Below are 24,029 nucleotides of genomic sequence, written 5' to 3'. Positions count from 1 at the left end.
AAACGAGAATCCACCCAGATGCCCAGTGGCAGGCACACAAATAAAATGAGATATGTTCAAAGAATTGAACATTACACGCCCTAAGAATTAATGATCCGCAATTAAACCCAACAGCGTGGTTGAATGACACACGGTTTTTCACGAAAGGCTCTGAATACTAAAGACTCAGGATCTGATCTCTCAGCTGCTGCAGAGTACCAGACAGGCAAATGGACTCCATGTTCCCAGAGATCCGGAGAGGGGTCACCCTGTGTGTGGTGAGAGGAGGGCGAGAGGGACTGACTGAAGGGACAACCGGGGCTTCCCTGAGACCTAGTGCTGCGCGTGTTTCCTGAGCTCGGTGCTGCTGCAGAGGCGTCTTCACCTTCTGGAGATTCAGCAGACCCTTTGCTTCCCTTCTCTTCATGCTTATCGTATTTCAACATAGAGTTTTAACAATCCAGCATTCCAGTTTCTTGAGTTTTGAATTGTTAAACTCATTTGTGTCCAATGAGAGTAATCCTGTTGTTTCACACACGTATGTGACACGTCCTTAAAAGAATAAGTGCATGGTTTGCGGAAAAGCAGGTCCCAAATATCAACCAGCACTGCACTCTTGGCAAAGTTCACTCACGTTGTCTGGGTCTTGTTTGTGAAAGCGTTGCCTAACGTCAAGCTCTGTAAATGATTTCTTTTAAAATTTTTTTAATGTTTATTTATATTTGGCAGGGGGGAGGGCAGAGAAAGAGGGAGACTGAACCTGCAGCAGGCTCCAGGCTCTGAGCTGTCAGCACAAAGCCTGGCTTGAGGCTCGAACCCACGAGCTGGGAGATCATGACCTGAGCTGAAGTTGGATGCTTAACCGAATGAGCCACCCAGACACCCCTGTAAATGATTTTTAAAGGTGCTTTTATTGTTTTATCTTTTGAAGTTTACACACAACAAATCTGAATGGGTTTGAATAATTAGAGAGTTAATGAAATCCGAAGTATATCACCTGTTACTGCCTGGCACATTCCAAGAACCTGAACATGTTCCAACTTAGTACAGCCTAGGTTTATAAAAACAAAAGTGGGTCACAGCGTTAACATTCAGTGGGAGTGCAGAGGGAGTCTGATTCCAATTCTGGCATTGCTGGGGCTTGTGATTGATTTTTTTTTTCTTTTACTTTGCAAGTTTCTGATGGGCGGAGCATCTAGTAATCCCTTTCATTCCCAAACTGTGTTTCAACTTCCTTTTGGAGCAAGTGCTTTGCTGCTCTAATCACAGCTTTTAGCAGAAGAGCAGCTGACATAGTGTGAGCAGTGTCGGCTATTAAATGTGCCCCTAAAGGATCCTCAAAATGAGATTTTCAGCACAGGTTGTTTGGCTTATGTGGTGTACTGTTTGTGTTGCAGAAGGTAAGACGGAAAAAAAGAAAGCCTTTTCTGTGTTATAAAACGTTTTCTGTTCTGCTTTTCACAGTGGTAATAGGAATTTGGTGTAGATTGTGATTTAATTACTGTTCTGTAGCTTAGTGTGTGAGTGGCTTTTGACATTGTTAAGTTTCAAAAAATAGAAGCAGCTTATTTAGATGATGTGATTATTCGTCATAATTTTATTTAATGTAAAAATTCAAAACAAGTTTTAATATTTTGAATGCTGTAATATAAGCATTTCCCTTGTAATTATCATAAAACATAATTTACTCTTTTTACTTAGAATTTTTACCCAAATGCTTTCTATGAAAGTATTAAGAAGCATATGAACATATATAGAACCAGAACAGAAATTAGACAATAGAAACCTTCAAATCATCTAATGACTAGATTTATCTCAGATATAGATGTTAACTCTTTCTAAAGAAGAATCCCTTTAGCATTTACAACTGTTATTGTCACGGCCTTAAAAGTCTGATAGACAAGCAAGCATTACTTGTACCTTTGGCATGAATATATCATATAAATTTGAAAAAAATGAATATGCAATGTTTATAACATCCAAATATTCTCATGGGTGTTTGCCTGTGGTTGTATTTGAGGTATATTCTAGAAGACCAGTCTCAAGACTATTCTTAAGAGAATAGTGAATATGAATGTAGAAGTTTTTATTTTCTGGCATTAGTAAGGCGATTTCTAGACATATAATTACATTTAATTCGAACACTACTTCTCAAGAGATTAAAAAGTTTCTTTGGATGGAATTTGGTTTCTAGTTCATGATAGGAAACTGTGATACTATTTGATTTACTTTTTTTGAATGACATTTTTAAAACAAATGAGTTACCTATCATTCATAAATTTGCAAAACATTTCACTAAGTCAACAAGTTTTTTTGAATGCTTGCTTCCTGTCAGCCTCTAAGCATTGAAATATACCAACAAATAACACTAAAGCTCTGTCATTGATGGTCTTTCAATTTAGAAAATGAAGGCAGGTATCTCTCTTTAATTATATTCCTCAGTTATTTTTTTAAGGTTTATTCAAATATGCTTAATTTTTTTTTTTTTTCTGAGACACGGAGCGTTTTTAGTTTCACAGTCTGATATGCTATTGCTTGATTTTTCGTTCAGAAACCTTATATCCAGCCACCTTTTAAACTAGCTATACAATCGTATTTACTGCATATGTAAATATTGCAGTGTGTATTCAAATGTAAAATATTATTGTATTGGCAAAGAGTTCCAGAACACTCTTAATGCTACAAACCATTACAAACATCTTTTTCTGTACACGAGTGTTTTTGTCTTTTCTTTAGCAGGAGTATGTTCAGTGTCTCAATATTTACATACTGTTTGCCTAGGCTTTATGTGGACATCATTTGTCATGTAAGGAAGATTTGTTTTCTTTCCAGCTCATGTTTAAAACTCAAGAATTGATGCCTAGTTTAATTAAACTGTTTCAGTGATTACAAAGCGGAATTTGAAACTTTAAAATCGGGTGTTATAAAGCATGTATTACAAATTAAGTAATACTGATGTAAACTCCTTACTTACATAATTGATTCCAGCCGACTCATTTCACCTGTATTTTCTATTTCATCAAAACGTGTTTAAATGTGGCATCCGTTTCTGCTGGTGAATTGGGCATTAGCACTCTGCACACTATCGTGAGACTGACTGTAAATCTGGCTAAGTCCTAATAGAGAAACTGTAACATTACTATTTCAAGTATTTAAAGCAGTACTTTAGCCTCATGATTTTCCCAAAAGCGCACATGATGCACAAGTGAGTAGAAAAAAATCACATGAATTTTCAGCAGATGTAGAACTGTGATTTATTCCTTGTTTGCCAAAAAGTTCTAAAACTGGTTTGAAATGCCAATTCCATCAGTCTACCATACCTAACAGAAATTTCACTCAACAAAGTAACCTTACTCATTAAAAATATCCATATATCCTTCAATAGTTGCCTCTGGTTTTATTTCCCATGTAGAAATAAATATGAAATAGTAAATTGAGATATTGAGAAATACCAAATTGAATAGTGAATGGTAAATTGAGGAATTGAGAAGACAGTTTGGAACACCAGCACAATCTGCTTTACTCAACCGGTCTTAATGTTTTAGCATTTCATAAATTGCCTCTGTCCTGTTCAGAGTGAACATTCCTCAGAAAATCCTCCTCACTCTAAAGAGGAATGATAGCCCATAGGAAGAATTTATTGGCCCAAGTTTCATGGAGACCAGTTAGTACCTTTTCGATGCAATAGGCTCTCTGCTTTGCCATTGCCATGCGTGTAGAAACATTAGTTGTTTTCCTTGTAAAACATCACAGTTGGATGAATCACCACAGGCTGCTAAGAATTGGTCATATTTACATGACAAAGTTTAGAATAACAGTCCCTCAATCTTACCACATAGTAGTTTCTGTTTTCTGGAATATATTATGACCAGCTTTTCATGTAGACCGTTTAGACTTCGGGTCTACAAAGCGTATAATCTTTGAAATTAGCCACAGCCCAGAAATTCCTGGCTGAGAAATGTGAATAAATTAAAAACCTACTAAACCTACTAAAATTTTGTTTGGAGAGATGTGGGTGTTACCTAATTGTGGAGGTTTTAAGGGCCAAAAATAATCTTTCAGGAGTAAAATATAGATCAAAGCTAGAGAGGTTCTCTTCTATCAGAAAACAAGTAAAACAATTTTTTGTGTATTGTTTCAAGTACAAGATGGTTTCCAATTTTAGAGTTAACCCTCAAATGAAAAAAATAATTGACATTATCAATCGTAAGAATTACTTATAATTAATTAAAAGTACTATTTTATAAAGATGTGTATGAATGTTATACACAGTTATGTAATCCAGAAAACTTGAGGTAGTGGCATTTAATCCTGAACTCTTGTGTTTCAATGCCAATATGATAAATAGGAATTCGCCTTCTGCTGTCAAGAACACTCCAGTTTTTAGAAGTATTTGTGTGATGTTTACCTATATGGTGTGATTTAAAGTTGTGCAGTGGCCCAACTGCCTTCAGTATCCTCTCTTCTTTGAAATGTAGTAGGGGCACCTGGGTGGCTCCGTAGGTTAGGCATCTGACTCTTGCTTTTAGCTCAGGTCATGATCTCACAGTTTGTGGCATTGAGCCCCACAGCAGGCTCTGCGCTGACAACTGGGAGCCTGCTTGGGATTCTCCCTCCCCCTCTCCCTCTCCCTCTCCCTCCCCCTCTCCCCCTCTCCCCCTCTCCCCCTCTCCCTCTCTCCTCCTCTGCTCCTCTGCTGTTTGCACTGTCTCTCAAAATAACTAAATGAACACTAAAAAAAAATTATATTTAAAAAAAAGAAAAAAAATGTTTTTTAAAAAGAAAACAAATGTATTGATATTACTAGATTCAACAAACCTGAAATTTATGTGGAATAGCAAATACTCTGAATAAATACTTTAGAATAGTAAAATCCAATAGTATTTACTGCAATTTACTGTGAATCATTATAAGCTGAAAAGTTCTCTATTACAATTTCAGTGAGGAAAGGTAGAAACGGATGATGAGGGTGAAGAAGGGACTAAGGAACTCTGGAAGTTGAGGTGGCCCTGGGGAGGGGAGATCTGATGGGTGAAGCGTGACAGTGAGCGCCATGAGAAGGGTCAGAGCAGACGCCCCGGGAGTGTCACGAGAGGGAGAGGTGTGCCACAGCAAGCCTTGTTTATTTTTAATGTAGACATAATGGAGAATGCATATGCTACTTTTCTGCCTGCACATAATGTTAAACTACAACTCACTTATCAAGTTTTGTTGAAATTGTTCTTAGCTGAAAATAAGTGTGTCCCCCAATGACACATAAATTCTCTTTGGCCTTTGATTGCTAGGGCTACTGGCCAAGTCTACATCGATCCACTTTTCCTAGCCCAATCCCTGATTGTTCTACAACCTTTGCACTTTCCCTTCTTCCCAATTATGCCTCCCCCTCACCCCAGACACCATTCCTACCTCCCCAGGATGTGAGTTTTTCCCAACCAGTCCATCCTGTGCTCACTTAACTGATGTGCACTTTACCCATATCTTAACAACTTTAACTAGTTTCAGAATATGGTGCATAAACAAGAGATGATATATTTGGGGTAAAATGTGCTACATTTTAGGAAAAACATCACAAAAATAACAAAAGGTTAAATAGGTTTGACAGAGCACTTCTCTGTGTTTGGACGTTTTAACTGAGAGAGCCAAGTTTCTCAAACCATGTTGACCAAAAATGTAATAGATAGGAAAGTGATTATAGAATTGTTCCTTCAAAGGCTCCCCACAGCCTTTTTGAACAAAATTAAAATGATTCCTGACTTCAAAATTATGGCATACATTCAAAATTAAGACACGTAGACAAGAGGTACAATGGAGTTACAGATAGCAGAGTTTCTTGGGTTCATGCAATAGAGCTTTGAGATCACTGTACATGTGTTCTCATGTCTTACCTTTTACATTGGTTGCCGTCCACTGTGCTCTTCCCATGGGTTGCCTGCAATCTGCAGATATAATGGAAAGGTTCCAAAAGAGCTTCATATTCATTCATTCATTCTTTCATTCATTTATTTGCCCATCCAATGGTCACTTTTTAAGTGACTGCTAAGTGCCTGCTAAGTGCCAGGCATTAGGACTAGCATTTACCAAAAGGCCATTTAGTGGGGAAAACAAAAGGAATGATTATTGTATTTCGTCAACATATTGTATTTTACTGTATAAAGCATTGTGATGGAGACAAGGAAAAGAGAGACTACAGGGTCATTTAGAGGAGGCAAGAAAACCAAGTTGCAATGAGTTTGGAGTGGGATCAGGTTGGGGAGTTTGTTTGTAAGAGGTGGAATGAAGAGAGCCAAATCTGTCAGGGTCACGATGGCATCTTGGGTAGGCTTTGAAGGTTGGATGGGAGTCATGGAAATAAGGATGCCAGGGAGGAGGACATTCAAGACTGAGGAACATGGCTCCTGGGTGGCTCAATTGGTTAAGCATCGGACTCTTGATTCAGCTCAGGTCATGATCTCAGTCTTGACATCGAGTCCCGTGTGGAGCTCCACCCTGGGAATGGACCCTGCTTGGGATTCTCTCAATCTCTCTCTCTCTCTCTCTCTCTCTCTCTCTCTCTCTCTCTCTGTCTCCTTTTACTCCTGCCCCCTCCATTAAAAAAAAAAAAAAAAAAAAAAAAAGGACTGAGGAAACATCAGTTGTGTTTACAAACGACTGATAGTAGGTCTGTAAAAATGGAGGATTGAAATCATCCCCACCTTTCTAAATCTTCCATCAGTTACAATTCCAGAAGTACTACAGGTGAAATTGGGTATAGTGTGTGTTGTTTTTCTTCTTTTCTTTTTTAATCCTTATCCTCAGGATTGATATGGTAATTATTCAGATGCAGAATCATTCCTGCTACAGTTTTTAAAGGTCCTTATTTTAATGTCTCCCTCCAACTAAGCTCCTTTTTTATAGCAACCAGTAAATATATACTAACAACTTATTTTAAGAAGCTACCATTTTGACTTGAACAATAATTGGCATTAGGTAGTAGCGATCCAAATACTACACATTTCAAGAAATTTACTTTCATCTCTCGAACAAGTTGCTCATTTACATACCAGGGCTAGGATATACATAGTCAGTAGATCATATACATACCCAAATAGATCTGTAGAGTTTTATTTATGAAGAGTCTTCATACAAGTTTCTATATCATATGACCCACAAGATATAATTTTAACTTCATTAGCATATCCCAGTCATCTGAATTTTATAACTTCTCTTGTCCTAGAAAACCTGATGCAATGAGTGAAATTAGACTAATAAGAGGATATAATTCATCAGTGAAACAATTCATTTCCCATCTGATTTTTTTCTTAAGGTAAAACATCATTTATACTGTTTTTGTTTGTTTTGTTTTTATTGCAAGGGTATCGTTGTGATTTTCCAGAAATAAAACATGGTAGTCTACACCATGAACGTAACTATAGACAAAACTTTCCAGCACGTGTAGGAGAAAAATATTGGTATTCCTGTGATCAAAATTTTGTGACTGTTTCACAAAAGCCCTGGGAACATATTCATTGCACACAAGAAGGATGGTCACCAGCAGTACCATGCCGCAGTAAGTCAACCTTTATAATTGTATATGTATAAATATTTCAAATAGTAGAGGGGGGAGAACACATAAGTGAATACAATTAAGCTTAGTATGACTAACATAAAGCCAAAGGATGAATGTTATGAGCAAAAATACCAATACGAGTTTTTCCTTTTATGAAGAGTTCTTCATAAAAATCACACTAAAGATAAAGATAGAGGCTTTCTGAAAATAACTATATCATTTACAAGGACTTAATTATAAACCTGAAGATAAATAATATTTAACATTGATTTTTTTTCCCAGCATTTGGTAGTAGCTTTAATTTTGGATACTTATGCATGAGTTTAAATTTTGTACAAATAACTTTTAATTGGCTTTTTTCACTGAACTTACGGGTTTTAAAAAATTTTTGTTTCTTATTTTCATTATTTTTAGGACAATGTATCTTCAATCATTTGAAAAATGGAGAGTATCCAAAACAAGGAGTTAAATATGTACAAGGTGAAAATGTAAGCGTTAATTGCAATTCTGGCCACAGTCTTCAAAATGAGCAGACTGTAATGACCTGTACAGAGGATGGCTGGTTCCCTCCTCCTGAATGCATTCCTCTCAGTAAGTAAATGATCTGAGATCCCAGTGTACTATGCTTTTCTAACCCTCATCTAGATGGACTGTAACAAAATATTTATAACAACTTTCTTATCTCCCCTATGGAACTACTTAGTTTTCTTTTTTCCAAGTGTGTATGAGTGGATATACAAATTTCTTGATACATGTATAGCAAAATAAATGTTTACTGATAGGCATTAGTCAAGAAAACAGTAATGGAAGTACAAGGAAGAAACCTCTAATATAGGGTGACACAAGAGGAAGGAGGTAGATTTGGCGGTGTAGGGGGATCCTAGGCTTGCCTCATCCCATGAATACACCTAGATAACTATCAAATCATCCTAAATACCCTAGAAATTAACCTAAAGACCAGCAGAACAAATTCTGCAACTGAAGGTAGAGAACAAGCCATATCAATGAAGTAAGATGTGTAGAGATTCAGTTTTCTTTCCCAAACTGAGAAGAAACAGATTGTGAACACTGAGGTGGGAAAGGAGTAGTGGTCAGAGGGAATGGTGAGAGACAGACTGAAACACAGGTGAGCACCACACACGAGAAAATGAATCTCCATAGCAATTGGTTTGGAAAGGGCGAGGGGGCAAATTTTGTGAGCTTTGCAATCAGTGGGGCTTAAAGCCTAGGGTATTATAAGGACAGTGTACTTGGCCCTGGGAGAGTTCAAACAGCATTGAGGCTGCTCTTGGAGAAAAGGCAAGCAAAGAGCCTGTGGATATACAGCATGGAAACAGCAATCTGAAGAGCACTTGGAGAACACAGTGGGGAGGTTATTTGCTCACCTTGGAGAATATTGCAGAAAGGCAGCCTTCACAGAGACCCCTCTGGGAACAAAGGAACTGGTAGGTACCATTTCCCTCCCCTGCCCTTCAGCATATAGACATGGTCACCTTTGGGAACCAGCACAGGACCCACACTTGCTCTCTAACTTGCTTCTACCAAGCCCTGCCTCCCCATGCTCCAGTGGAATCACCCTTCCCAGTCACACTTGGCCTCAGTCCCAGCACAGGTGGCCCCCAACCCCAAAAGCCCAGACCAAATCCCTGCCCACACCTCATCTCCCAACCTGGGTGTTTGGGGTGCCATGATTCCAGCAGCAGTGGCGAGAAGTCTCATCTCACAAGCAGACCAGAGCACACCAAGTTAAAACTCACCACATTCAGGCCAGAGACCAAACACTGCCCACACAGGCAAAGAGAGCCTCTGCAGATGAGGGGCATGAAGGACAAAGCAATCAGGACACAAGAGCAGTGTGAACACAGCACACATTGGAGACACTCCCTGAAGTGCCAGGCCCTGGGGAACAGGGATCGCGACACCTCGGGGCACGACAGAACCTCTTTTTCATAAGGCCATTAGCCTCAAGAACAGGACAAGTAGCTGACTTTCCTAATACAGAGAAGCAGGCACAGAAACTTAGACAAAATGCGAAAACAGAAGAATGATCTGTGAAAGAAGAAAGATCTGTACAAGGCCAATGCCAGAGATCTAAGTGAAACAGATATAGGTAACATGCCTAATAGATAGTTAAAGTAAAAATTATGAAGATACTCACTGGACTTGAGAAAAAAAGTGGAAGACATGAGTGAGACTCTTAATAAAGTGATAAGGAATAACATAGCAGAGATAAAGGATTCACCAAAGAAAATTAGAAGCACACTTGATGGAACGAACAGCAGGCTGGAATAAGAAGAGGAACAAATTAATGACCTAGAAGACCGTATAATAGAAAGTAATCAAGCCAAACAAGGAGAAAAAAGAATGGTGCAAAATAAGAATACATTCAGGGGAGTCAGTGACTCCATCAAACATAACAACGTTCATATTAGAGTAGTCCCAGAAGAAGAAAGAAAAAACATGGCAGAAAATTTATTTGAAGAATTAATAGCAGAAAAGTTCCCTAATGTGGAAGGAGGAAACAGATATCCAGATACAGAAGGCAGAGAACTCCCAATAAAATCAACAAATGCAAACCACACCAAGACATATTGTAACTAAATTGGCAAAACATAGGGATATAGAAAAAATTATAATAGCAAGACAAAAAAAAAAGAAAGAAAAAAAGAAAGAAAGAAAAAAGGCAGTCACATGCAAGGGAAAACCCATAAGGCCATGAGAGCATTTTTCAGCACAAACTTTCCAAGCCAGACGGCAGTGGAATGATATATTCAAAGTGCTGAATGGGAAACGTACTCTATCCAGCCAAGAATATTCCATCTAGCAAGGCTATTATTCATAATAGGAGAGTTTCCAAGACACACAAAACCAGTGAAGTTCATGACCACTAAACCAGACCTGCAAGAAATATTAAGGAGGACTCTTTGAGTGGAGAGGAGAGACCAAAAGTGACAGTATGAAGGTAGGAAACACAAAAGCATTCAAGATGAATATTTCTGTAAACAAATTTCAGTCAAGGAACTCACAGAATAAAAGGATGTAACATATAACATATGACACCATATACCTGGAGAAGAGAGGAGTAATGTTTGGGTTCAAACTTATGACCACCAACTTAATAAAGACTGCTATATACAAAAAATGTTATATACAAACCTAATGGTGACCACAAATCAAAAATCACTAATGAATATGCAAAGAATAAAGAGAGAGAAATACAAAATATCACTAAAAAAACCCCACCAAACCATGAAAGAGAGAAAGAGAAGAAATGATCAGAGAAAATCCTCAGAAACAACCACAAAACAAGTAATACAATGAAAATAAATGCATGTCAAAAATTATTTTGAATGTATGTGGTTTAAATGCTCTAATCAAAAGACATAGGGTGACGGAATGAAAAAAACAAGACCCATCTGTATACTGCCTACAAAAGAATCATTTTGGACCAAAAGACAACTACAGATTGACTGGAGATTGACAGTGAGGGGATGTAGAATATTTATTGTGCAAATGGATGTGAAAAGAAGTTGGAGTAGCAATACTTATATTGAAGAAAGTAGACTTTAAAACAAAGAATGTAATAAGAGACATGGAAGGTCACTACATAGTAATAAAGGGGACAACCCAACAAGAAGATACAACTTTTATGTTGTGGAGTCACAAGTTGGGTGTATAAATATTACATGCCACAACAAATTCAAAAAGGTCAAAGTCACATCACGAATCCTTTCAGAACACAGTGCTATGAAACTATTAAGTCAACCACACACACACACACACACACACACACACACACACATCTGAAAAGGACACAAATACACGGAAGGGAAAATACACACTAATAAACAATGAATGGGTTAACCAGGAAATAACAGGAAAAAAAATACATAGAAACAAGTGAAAATGAAAACATAGCCGTTCAAAACCTGTGGGATGCAGCAAAACTGTTCTAAGAGGGAAATTATCGTAATACATGGTATTGGCACAAAAACAGACACATAGACCAATGGAAGAGAATAGAAACCCCCGAACTAGACCCACGAACGTATGGCCAACTAATCTTTGACAGAGCAGGAAAGAATATCCAATGGAAAAAAGACAAACTCTTTAACAAACGGTGCTGGGAGAACTGGACAGCAACATGCTGAAGGATGAAACTAGACCACTTTCTTACACCATTCATAGAAATAAATTCAAAATGGATAAAGGACCCGAATATGAGACAGGAAACCATCAAAACCCTAGAGGAGAAAGCAGGAAAAAACCTCTCTGACCTCAGCTGCAGCAATTTCTTACTTGACACATCTCCAAAGGCAAGGGAATTAAAAGCAAAAATGAACTATTGGGACCTCATGAAGATAAAAAAGCTTCTGCACTGCAAAGGAAATAATCAACAAAATGAAAAGGCAACCAACAGAATGGGAAAAGATATTTGCAAATGGCATATCGGACAAAGGGCTAGTATCCAAAAATCTATAAAGAACTCACCAAACTCCACACCCGAAAAACAAATAATCCGTGAAGAAATGGGCAGAAGACATAAATAGACACTTCTCTAAAGAAGACATCCGGATGGCCAACAGGCACATGAAAGATGCTCAGTGTCGCTCCTCATCAGGAAAATACAAATCAAAACCACACTCAGATACCACCTCACGCCAGTCAGAGTGGCTAAAATGAACAAGTCAGGAGACTATAGATGTTGGGAAGGATGTGGAAAAACTGGAACCCTCTTGCACTGTTGGTGGGAATGCAAACTGGTGCAGCCGCTCTGGAAAACAGTGTGGAGGTTCCTCAAAAAATTAAAAATAGATCTACCTCATGACCTAGCAATAGCACTGCTAGGAATTTACCTAAGGGATACAGGAGTGCTGATGCAGAGGGGCACTTGTACCCCAATGTTTATAGCAGCACTCTCAACAATAGCCAAATTATGGAAAGAGCCTAAATGTCCATCAACTGATGAATGGATAAAGAAATTGTGGTTTATACACACAATGGAATACTACGTGGCAATGAGAAAGAATGAAATATGGCCTTTTGTAGCAACGTGGGTGGAACTGGAGAATGTTATGCTAAGTGAAATAAGTCATACAGAGAAAGACAGATACCATATGTTTTCACTCTTATGTGGATCCTGAGAAACTTAACAGAAGACCATGGGGGAGGGGAAGGAAAAAAAAGAGGTTAGAGAGGGAAGGAGCCAAAACATAAGAGACTCTTAAAAACTGAGAACAAACTGAGGGTTGATGGTGGGTGTGAGGGAAGGGAGGGTGGAGAGGGAATGGGTATTGAGGAAGGCACCTCTTGGGATGAGCACTGGGTGTTGTATGGAAACCAATTTGTCAATAAATTTCATATTAAAAAAAAAAGAATTTGGGAGTTCCCCAAATAAACCTTGCCATGTTTATATTCAAAAAAAAAAGGAAGAAAGAAAGAAAATTGAACAGATCAATTACCAGCAATAAATAAATAAATAAATAAATAAATAAATAAATAAATAAGAGTTAATGCCTATTCTCAAACTACTCCAAAAACAAAAAAAAAAAAGAAAAGAAAAGTAGGAAAAACTCCCAAATTCATTCTATGAAGCAGCACTACCCTGATACCTAGCCAGATACAGCCACCACAAAATAAGAGAACTATAGTATATGTCAATATTTCTGATGAATATAGATGCAAAAATGCATAACAAATACTAGCAATCCGAATCCAACAATAAATTTTAAAAAATTATTCCCCACAATCAAGTCATGTCTGTTCACGACTTATACCCGGTGATTTATTTCTTCCTGAGTTGCAAGGATGGTTCAATATTCACAAACCAATCAATGTGTGATACATCACATCAACCAAATCACAGCCATAAAAGAAAAGATGAAAACCATATGATCATTTTAACATATACCAAAAAACCCATTTGATAAACTATAACATCTATTCGTGATAAAAGATCTCAACAAAGTAGGGTTAGAGGGGACATATCTTAACATAATAAAGGCTATACATGAAAAACCCACAGCTAACATCATCTTTATGGGGGAAAATTATGAGCTTTCCTCCCAAGGTCAGGAACAAGACAAGACATAACAAGACGAGGAGGTCTACTCTTCCACTTTTACTCAATAAAGTGCTGAAAGTCCTAGCCACAGCAACTAGAACAAAAAGAAATAAAAGGCATTCAACTCGGTAAGGAAGAAGTAAACCTTTCACTATTTGCAGATGACATAATATTTTATACAGAAAACCCAAAAGACTCCACCAAAACGTGCTAGAACTGAAGTGAATTCAGAAAAGCTATAGGATACAAAATCAATGCAAAGAAATCTGTTGCATTTCTGTATAACAATGATAAAGTAGCAGAAAGACAAATTAAGAAAACAGTCCCATTTACAATTGCAATAAAAATAATAAGCTACCTAGGAATAAACCTAACCAAAGAGGTGACAGATCTGTACTCTGAAAACTATAGAACACTGATAAGAGAAGTTGAAGACAACACAAAGAAAATGGAAAGGCATCCCATGTTCATGGGCTGGAAGAACAAATATCGTTAAAATGTCTACAAAACCCAAAGCAATCTGCACAATCAATGCAACCCCTACCAAAATACCAACGACATTTTTTATAGACCTAGAACAAACAAGCCTAAAATTTGTATGGAACCACAAAAGGCCCTGGTTAGCCAAATCAATCTTGAAAAAGAAAAGCAAAGCTGGAGGCATCATAAATCTGGACTTCAAATTAATATTACAAAGATAGTGATCAAGAGCATATGGTACTGGGGCAGAAATAGACACATAGATCAATGGAACTGAATGGAAAACCCAGAAATAAACCTACAATTATACACTCAATTAATTTTTAACAAAGCTGGATTGAATATCCAGTGGGAAAAAGACATTCTGTTCAACAAACGATGTTGGGGAAACTCCACAGCAACATGCAAAAGAATGAAACTGAACCACTTTCTTACACCATACACAAAAATAAATTCAAACTGGATTAAAGACCTATATGTGAGACCTGAAATTATAAAAATTCCTGGAAGAGAGTACAGGCAGTCACTTCTCTGACATCAGCCACAGCTTTCTAGATAGATCACCCGTGGCAAGGGAAACAAAAGCAAAAAAGAAGAAACTATTGGGACTACATTAAACTACAAAGCTTCTGCACAACAAAGGAAGCAATCAACAGAACTAAAAGGCAACCTATGGAATGGGAGATGATATTTACAAATGACATGTCTGGTACAGGGTAGTATCCATAATATATAAAGATCTTATAAAACTCAACACCCCAAAACGAGATAATCCAATGAAAAATGGGTAGAAGACATGAACGGATATTGCTCCAAAGAAGACATACAGATGGGCAATAGACACATGAATGATACTCATTAGCACTTATCATCAGAGAAATACAAACCAAAAAAACAATAAGATGTCACCTCACAGGTGTTGGTGAGGATGTGGAGAAAGGGGTACCCTCTTGCACTGTTGGCAAGAATCCAAACTGGTGCAGCATCTCTGGAAAATAGTATGGAGCTTCCTCAAAAGGTTAAAAATAGAATTGCTGTAATATCCAGCAATCACACTCCTGGGTATTTACCCAAAGAATACAAAAGCACTAATTCAAAGGGATACACGCACCCCTATCTTTATTGCAGCATTATTTGCAATAACCAAGATATGGAAGCAGCCTAAGTGTCTACCAATTGGTGAATAGATAAAGATAAATGGACTGTTATTCAGCCATAAAAAAGAATGAAATCTTGCCATTTGCAACAACTTGGATGGACTAGACAGTATAATGCTAGGCAAAATAAGTCTGTCAGAGAAAGACAAATACCATATGATTTCAGTCATATGTGGGATTTAAGAAACAAAACAAATGAGCAAAGGGAGGAAATTAGAGAGAGAGAGAGAGACCAAAAAAAAAAAAAAAAAAAAAAAAAGGCTCTTAAGTGTCTTAAGTGTAGAGAACAATATGATAGTTACCAGAGGGGAGAAAGCTGGCAGAGGGGATGGGTGAAATAGGTGATGGAGATGAAAGAGTATCCTTGTCACTATGAGCACTAGGTGATGTATGGAATTGTTGAATCACTATACTGCATACCTGAAACTAATATAACACTGTATGTCAGCCAACCGGTGTTAAAATGAAAACTTAAATACATACATACATACAGTCAATCTAGAAAAAAAATACAGTACAAAGAATTTTGAAAGCAACAAGAAAGAAAAACCTGCTTCACATACAAAGGCACTTCTGTGGGAGGTGTTTCTAGTAATACATGCCTACAGTAAAAAAAGAAATGATCTCAAATATACAATCAAACTGTATACATCAAAAAGCTAGTAAAAGAAGGGGGTACCTGGGTAGCTGAGTTGGTTGAGTGTCCAACTCTTGATTTCTGCTCAGGCGATGATCCAGGATCATGGGCTTGTACCCCACATAGTGCTCCGCACGTGAGGGTAGAGACTGTTTCAGATTCTCTCTCTCCTACCCCTCCCTACCCTGACTTGTGATGTCTAACAAATAAAATGAAATTTTTTTCATTAAAAAACTTGGAAAAGAAGAAAAAACTAAGCCTAAAATTAGCAGAAAGAAGGAAATAACAGAAATCAGAGCAGAAATATATAAAATAAAGACCAAAAAGTCAACAAAATAGATACCTACCTTTTTCAAAATGTAGACAAAATTGACAAACCTAAGCTGATTAACTAATTAAAAAGAGAGATCGCATAAATAAAATAGAAATGAAATTGAAGATATTCAACTGATATCACAGAAATGCAAATGTTCATAAGAGACCACCATAAATGATTACACACTGACAAATTGGATGACAGAGAATGGATAAGTTCCTGGAAATATAAAACTGACAAGACAAAATCATTAAGAAATGGAAAATCTGAACAAACCAGTAACAGGTAACAACACTGAATAATTAATTTAATATATCTCCTCAAAGAAAAGTCTGGGACCAGAAGTATTCACTGGTAATTAACAGAAGATTTAATACCAATTTTTATTTAAAAACTCCAAAATTTTGAGGGAGAGCACTTCCAAAAATAGATTAACTTTAATACCAAAACCAGACAAGGATGCTACAAAAAAAATTATACCCGACATCACTGATAAACATAAATATTGAAATGCTCAACAAAATGTTAACAAACTGAATTCAATAGCACATTAAAAGATTCACACACCATGATGAAGTTGGGTTTATCTATGGGACTCAAGGGTGATTCAACAGATTTAAATCAGTAATATGATATAGCACATTAACAAAATTAAAGGTAAAAAATCATATAATCATCCAGATAGATACACAAAAAGCATTTGACACAATTCAACATCCATTTATGATAAAAACTGACAACAATTAGGTATTGAAGAAATGTACATCAACATAATGAAGACCATAAATAAGAAGCCCATAACTAACATCACATTTGATGAAAAGCTAAAAGCTTTCCTCAAGGATCAGGAAAAATACAAAGATACCCACTCTCATCAGTGTTGAAAAAGGGAAATAAAATGTATCCAAATAAGAAACAAAGAAGTAAAGAGGCACCTGGGTGGCTCAGTCGGTTAAGCGTCCGACTTATGCTCAGGTCATGATCTCACGGTTCGTGGGTTCGAGCCCCACATTGGGTGCTGTGCTGACAGCTCAGAGCCTGGAGCCTGCTTCAGATTCTGTGTCTCATTGTCTCTCTGCCCCTCCCCGACTTGTGCTCTGTCTCTCTCTGTCTCTCAAAAATAAATAAATGTAAAACATAAAAATAAAAAATAAATAAAGAAGTAAAATTAGCTCTGTGTGCATATGATGTATTCTTTAGGGAAAACACTAAAGACTCCACAACAACAACAACAACAACAACAACAAAACCTGTTAGAATTAATAAATGAATTCAGTAAAGTTGTAGGATACAAAATCAATATACAAAAATCTGCTGTATTTCTGAACACTAATAATGAACTATCAGAAAGAGAAATTAAAATAAGTTTTCATGAGATGTGGGTGTTACCTAATTCTGGAGGTTTCAAGGGCCAAAAATAATCTTTCAGGAGTAAAATATAGATCAAAGCTAGAGAGATTCTCTTCTATCAGAAAACAAAGTAAAACAATTTTTTTGTATATTGTTTCAAGTACAAGATGGTTTCCAATTTTAGAGTTAACCCTAAAGTGGAAAAAAAAATTGACATTATCAATCGTAAGAATTATTTATAAATTAATTAAAAGTACTATTTTATAAAGATGTGTATGAATGTTATACATACTTATGTAATCCAGAAAACTTGAGGTAGTGGCGTTTAATCCTGAACCCTGTGTTTCAATGCCAATATGATAAATAGGAATTCGCCTTCTGCTGTCAAGCAAACTCCAGTTTTTAGAAATAGTTGTGTGATGTTTACCTATATGGTGTGATTTAAAGTTGTGCAGTGGCCCAACTGCCTTCAGTATCCTCTCTTCTTTGATATGTAGTAGGGGCACCTGGGTGGCTCCGTAGGTTAGGCATCTGACTCTTGCTTTTAGCTCAGGTCATGATCTCACAGTTTGTGGCATTGAGCCCCACAGCAGGCTCTGTGCTGACAACTGGGAGCCAGCTTGTGATTCATTCTCTCTCTCTCTCTCTCTCTCCCTGTCCCCCCTCCCCCTCTTCCCCTCTCCCCCTGTCCTCCTTCACTGTTTGCACTCTCTCAAAATAAATAAATGAACATTAAAAAAATAAATTCTATTTTAAAAAAAGAAAAAAGAAAATGTTTTTTAAAAAAGAAAAAAAGAAATGTATTGATATTACTAGATTCAACAAACGTGAAATTTATGTGGAATAACAAACACTGTGAATAAATACTTTAGAATAGTAAAATCCTATAGTATTTACTGCAGTTTTACTGTGAATCATTATAAGCTGAAAAGTTCTCTATTACAATTTCAGTGAGGAAAGGTAGAAACGGATGATGAGGGTGAAGAAGAGGACTAAGGAACTCTGGAAGGTGAGGTGGCCCTGGGGAGGGGAGATCTGATGGGTGAAGCGTGACAGTGAGCACCATGAGAAGGGTCAGAGCAGATGCCCCAGTAGTGTCACAAGAGGGAGAGGTGTGCCACAGCAAGCCTTATTTTTAATGTGGACATATCTAGAGAATCCATATGCTACTCTCCTGCCTGCATATAATGTTAAACTAGAACTGAATTACTAAGTATTGCTGTAATTGTTCTTAGCTGAAAGTAACTCCCCCAATGACACATAAATTAGTAGGTTCTTCATCTTTGGCCTTTGATTGCTAGGGCTTCTGCCAAAGTCTACATCGATCCACTTTTCTTTGCTCAATCCCTCATTGTTTTACAACCTTTGCACTTTTCCTTCATCCCAGTTATGCCTCCCCCCTCACCCTGCACACCATCCCCTACCAGCGCAGGATGTAAGATTTTCCCAACTGGTCTATCCTGTGCTCACTTACCTGATGTGCACTTTACCCATATCTTAACAACTTTAACTAGTTTCAGAATATGGTGCATAAATAAGAGATAATGTAATTGAGGTAAAAAGTGCTATATTTTAGAAAAAAAGAAATGGAAAGGGGTAAAAATATTTGACAGAGCACTTTTATGTGTTTGCACATTTTAACTGAGAGAACCAAGTTTCTCAAACCATGTTGACCAAAAATGTAATAGATAGGAAAGTGATTATAGAATTGTTCCTTCAAAGGCTCCCAAAAGCCTTTTTGAACAAAATTAAAATGATTCCTGACTTCAAAATTATGGCATAAATTCAAAATTAAGACTTGTAGACAAGAGGTACAATGGAGTTACAGATAGCAGAGTTTCTTGGGTTCATGAAGTAGAGCTTTGAGATCACTGCACATGTGTTCTCATGTCTTACCTTTTACATTGGTTACCATCTACTGTGCTCTTCCCATGGGTTGCCTGCAATCTGCAGATATAATGGAAAGGTTCTGAAAGAGCTTCATATTCATCCATTCATTCTTTCATTCATTTATTTGCCCCTCCAGTGGTCACTTTTTAAGTGACTGCTAAGTGCCTGCTAAGTGCCAGGCATTAGGACTAGCATTTACCAAAAGGCCATTTAGTGGGGAAAACAAAAGGAATGCTTATTGTGTTTTATCAACATATTGTATTTTACTATATAAAGCATTGTGATGGAGGCAAGCAAAAGAGAGACTACAGGATCATTTAGAGGAGGCAAGAATTCCAAATTGGAATGAGAGTCTGGAGTGGGATTGGGTTGGGGAGTTTGTTTGTAAGAGGTGGAATGAAGAGAGCCAAATCTGTCAGGGTCACGATGGCATCTTGGGTAGGCTTTGAAGGTTAGATGGGAGTCATGGAAATAAGGATGCCAGGGATGAAGACATTCAAGACTGAGGAACATGGCTCCTGGGTGGCTCAGTTGGTTAAGCATCAGACTCTTGATTCAGCTCAGGTCATGATCTCGGTCTTGAGATCAAGTCCCATGTGGAGCTGCACACTGGGAATGGACCCTTCTTAGGATCCACTGATAAATGAATGGATAAGGAAGATATAGATATAGATATGTGTATATATATATATATATACGCACACAATAGAGTATTACTCACCCATGAGAAAGAAGAAAATCTTGATATTCACAACAACATGGTTGAACCTAGAGAACAGTACATTAAGTGTAATAAGCCAGAGATAGCAAATACTTCATTATAAAACTTCTATATGAAATCAAAAAAGAAAAAAGAAAACATCAAATTCATAGAAACAGAATGTGGAATGCAAGTTCTGTACCAGTGGTGGGTGTGGATGCTGGTCCTAGCGTGTAAGCCTTCAGTTATAAGATAAATAATTCCAGAGATTAATGTACTGCATAATAAGAATCAAAGTAAATAACTGTAAACTATAATCAAATAACAAAGGAAGTCATCAAAAGAGGAGCAAATTGAGAAAAACAGATGCAAAACAGAAGACAATTAGCCACATGTTAATAGTAAGTGTTCACCTACTAATAATTCCTTTAATTTAAATTTACCTATTAAAAGGAATAGAGTACTTGAATGATTTAAAATAAAATAACCAAGAAATCACTTTAGATTTAAAGACACAATAGGCTAAAGTGAAGGAATGGAAGAAGATATTTCATGCAAATGGCAATCAAAGAATGATGGAGTGACTATACTTCTATGAGAAAAAAAAAAAAACTGACTTAATCCAAAAGTGTCTCTAGAGATGAAGAAGATCATTATATAATAATAATGAGTCCATTCATCAGGAAAATGGTAACAATTTTCAACAGACGTGGAACCAACATTGGAATTCATAAATATATAAAGCAATCTGGACAGTTATGAAGAGGAGAAATTGACAGCAATACAGTAATATTAGGAGACTTTAATACCTCACTTGGAACAATAAATACAACACAGGCAAGAAAGAAGTTGAAGAACTGAACCACAATATAAACATTTTTGGACCTAATAGATATATATGGAATTTTTCACCTAACAGTAAAAGAGTACATTTACTGCACATGAAAGATTGTATGCACTATCTTTTTCAGTCACGATGGGGTAAAACTAGAATGGGAAAATTCACAAATACGTGGAAAGAAAATACACTCTCAAGCAACAATAGGGTCAAAGAGGAAAGAGCAAGAGAATTTTTAAAAATATTTTGAGACAAATAAAAACAAAAACAGTGTAATAAAATTCAGAGATGTTGCAAAAGCCATGCAAAGAGGGAAATTTTTAATGATAAATGTCTACATTAACAAAGAAGATCAGGGCGCCTGGGTGGCTCCATCAGTTATGTGTTCAACTCTTGATTTTGACTCAGATCATGATCTCACGATTGGGTTCTTGAGATCAAACATCGCAGTAAGACTCTGAGCTGACAGCACAGAGCCTGCTTGGGTTTCTGTCTCTCTCCCTCTCCCTCTCCCTCTCCCTCTCCCTCTCCCTCTCCCTCTCCCTCTCCCTCTCCCTCTCCCTCTCCCTCTCCCTCTCCCTCTCCCCCTCTCCCCCTCTCCCCCTCTCTCCCTCTCCCCCTCTCCCTCTCTCTCTCTCTCTCTCTCTCTCTCTCTCTCTCTCTCTCTCTGCCTTGCTTGCACATGTGCACTTCTGTGTGTGTGTGTGTGTGTGTGTGTGTGTGTGTGTGCTCTCTCTCTCTCAAAATAAACAAATAAACATAAAAAATTTAGCTTGACATAGCAGATTGTATATAAACAACCTAAGTTTATAGCTCAAGGAACTAGAAAAAGAGCAAACTAAGCCCAAATTTAGAAGAAGGGAGGAAATACTAAAGATTAGAACAGAAATAAATCAAATAATGTGTAAACAAAACACCCTATTCCATCATCTCACTAACACTATTATGTTTTTTCAAATTTATATGTATGTTGGGTTTTGTTTGCTTTTCTTTTTCTGATGATTGATTTTCATTTGTATTCTTTTCTATTATATATATATAACAGTAAAATTTCCTCTCAGACTATGTTATTATCATCTCACAAACTTTCATGTAAAATATTTTTCTTATAATTCAATTCAAAAGATTTAATGTTTTAAAAACAAAAAGATTACAGGGGCATCTGGGTTGCTCAGTGATTAAGCATCCAACTCTGGCTCAGGTCATGATCTCATGGTATGGGAGTTCAAGTCCAACATTTGTCTCTGTGCTGACAGCCCAGAGCCTGGAACGTGCATCAGATTCTGTGTCTCCCTCTCTCTCTGACTCTCCCCCGCTCACACTCTTATCTCCCTCTCTCTCTCAAAAATAAACTTAAAAAAATTTTTTAATAAATAAATAAGATTATGTACTTTACTCCTTATCCTGAGTGTTTAATATTCCTAGTATCCCATTTCCAGTGTACTAGGCACCCCAAGTGAAGGAATAAAATTACCAATTATGAAAAAATATATAGCTCATATTTTCTCTTCTGATTTCTTCTTTATCCATGGGTTATTTAAAAACTAAAGCTGAACTTTGTGAAGACTTTGTAAATGACAGAAGTCTTGTTTATTGTTTCAAGTCACGTTACACATAATTTGAGGAATCATCATTTTGGTCTCAGAACATGAAGGAACGTGCTGATCTGTGTCACACTCATTGAACTCCACGTATCCATATGGTTTTAAGCACCCAATTATGATGACAAACATTGCAGATTCTCAGAGTTGTGGTAGCTATGGTGGCAGTTTCTCTGAGATCGTCACCTGATCTCGGATACCCCAATTGAGTACTGGAGTTGCTTAGGAGACCCCGCGTTGGCAATATTTAAAACAAGTGCCTGGAAAGGACCTATTGCCAGTACACCTCTGACACACTGTAGGATTCCAGATCCATTAGACAAACAGATTCATAATAATTTCCTAGTAGGGATTCTGGGTATTCTAAATGTCGCTTCATTCCAAAAAGAAAAAAATAATGAACTATTTTGATTTAGTATCTTTGTCGCTTACTTTTTCTGTCCCAGGAATTTGGATGATTCAGATTTTTCCCGGTTTTCATTTGTAAATGACTCCTTATTTTTGTGTTGTTACAGTGAATCTTTATAAAAATGTTTATTTATATGCTTCTCTTTTCCTTATACTTTCTGCCTTTCAGAAACATGTTCAAAATCAGAGATAACAATTCAAAATGGATTTTTTTCTGAATATGAACCTACATATTCCTTAAACAAAGAAACACAGTATCAATGTAAACCAGGATATGTAACACCAGATGGTAAAACTTCAGGACCTGTTACATGTCTGAAAAGTGGATGGTCACCTCAACCCACATGTATTAGTGAGTAATTTATTATGTTCCTATTCATTGTGCTGATGGCTATTGAACAAAAGTTTACTCTAAGTGAATTCTTTTCTGGGGGGAGCGGCTGACATGATTCCCATTTGAAAAGATAAATGAAAAAAGATATAACTTTTTGCCTTTTAAGAGTAATCACTTATACAGCGTAGTAGCAGGACATCTTTCAGTTTACGTTATTTTCCACTTTAAAACATCCTGTGATTTGGAAACGAGTCAGGGAGCCTTATGTGTATTCTCCTGGAAACTCACTTATTTTTGGCTGGCAAAATATATTTGTGCCTATTCCTGCTTTTAGGTGATCAGACTTTGATGACAGAATCTTTGTTTCTAGACATGAAAGTAATGTTTGTAAGTGAAGATGTGGGTCCATAGTGCAGAATTTTAATTAAAGTATGGAGTTTATGGTTGACATTCCAGGGTAGCCCACTTTAAAAATCCTCTCCTTTAGAAAATGTTCATAAACATCTAGTTAGTGGAGAAGGAATACTGCTAGATGGTGCCAAATACAGCTGTGTTGAAAGATTTCCCTGTCCCTGGATGTTTATGAAGATTTCTATGAACAGTTTCCTCAGTTTATCTTATACTCCAAAGCTACACAGTGATAGTTTTGAACTGATATTTACATATTCACTTTAAAGGAAGTGGATATTTGATTATCCATTTGTACTGTTTTCATTTCCTTTTTTTTTT

At 37.0% G+C, this 24,029-nt stretch overlaps 1 protein-coding gene across 1 annotated transcript in view; it reads left to right on the top strand.

The window, feature by feature from the left end:
- Positions 1–1,147: 1,147 nt before the first annotated feature.
- LOC132674624 (complement factor H-like) overlaps positions 1,148–24,029 on the top strand; it is a 43,755-nt gene continuing 20,873 nt past the window's right edge. Inside the window, 4 exon segments of the mRNA XM_078441387.2 lie at positions 1,148–1,379; positions 7,331–7,525; positions 7,940–8,116; positions 23,136–23,318. Of these exon segments, the coding sequence (XP_078297513.1) occupies positions 1,322–1,379; positions 7,331–7,525; positions 7,940–8,116; positions 23,136–23,318 (613 nt within the window). The 5' untranslated portion in view covers positions 1,148–1,321.

Source organism: Panthera onca, chromosome F1, assembly GCF_046562875.1.
Source record: "Panthera onca isolate mPanOnc1 chromosome F1, mPanOnc1 haplotype 2, whole genome shotgun sequence".
Taxonomy (NCBI): Eukaryota; Metazoa; Chordata; class Mammalia; order Carnivora; family Felidae; genus Panthera; species Panthera onca.
The sequence above is the reverse complement of the archived record's forward strand: the minus strand, read 5'-3'. Positions and strand labels throughout refer to the sequence as shown.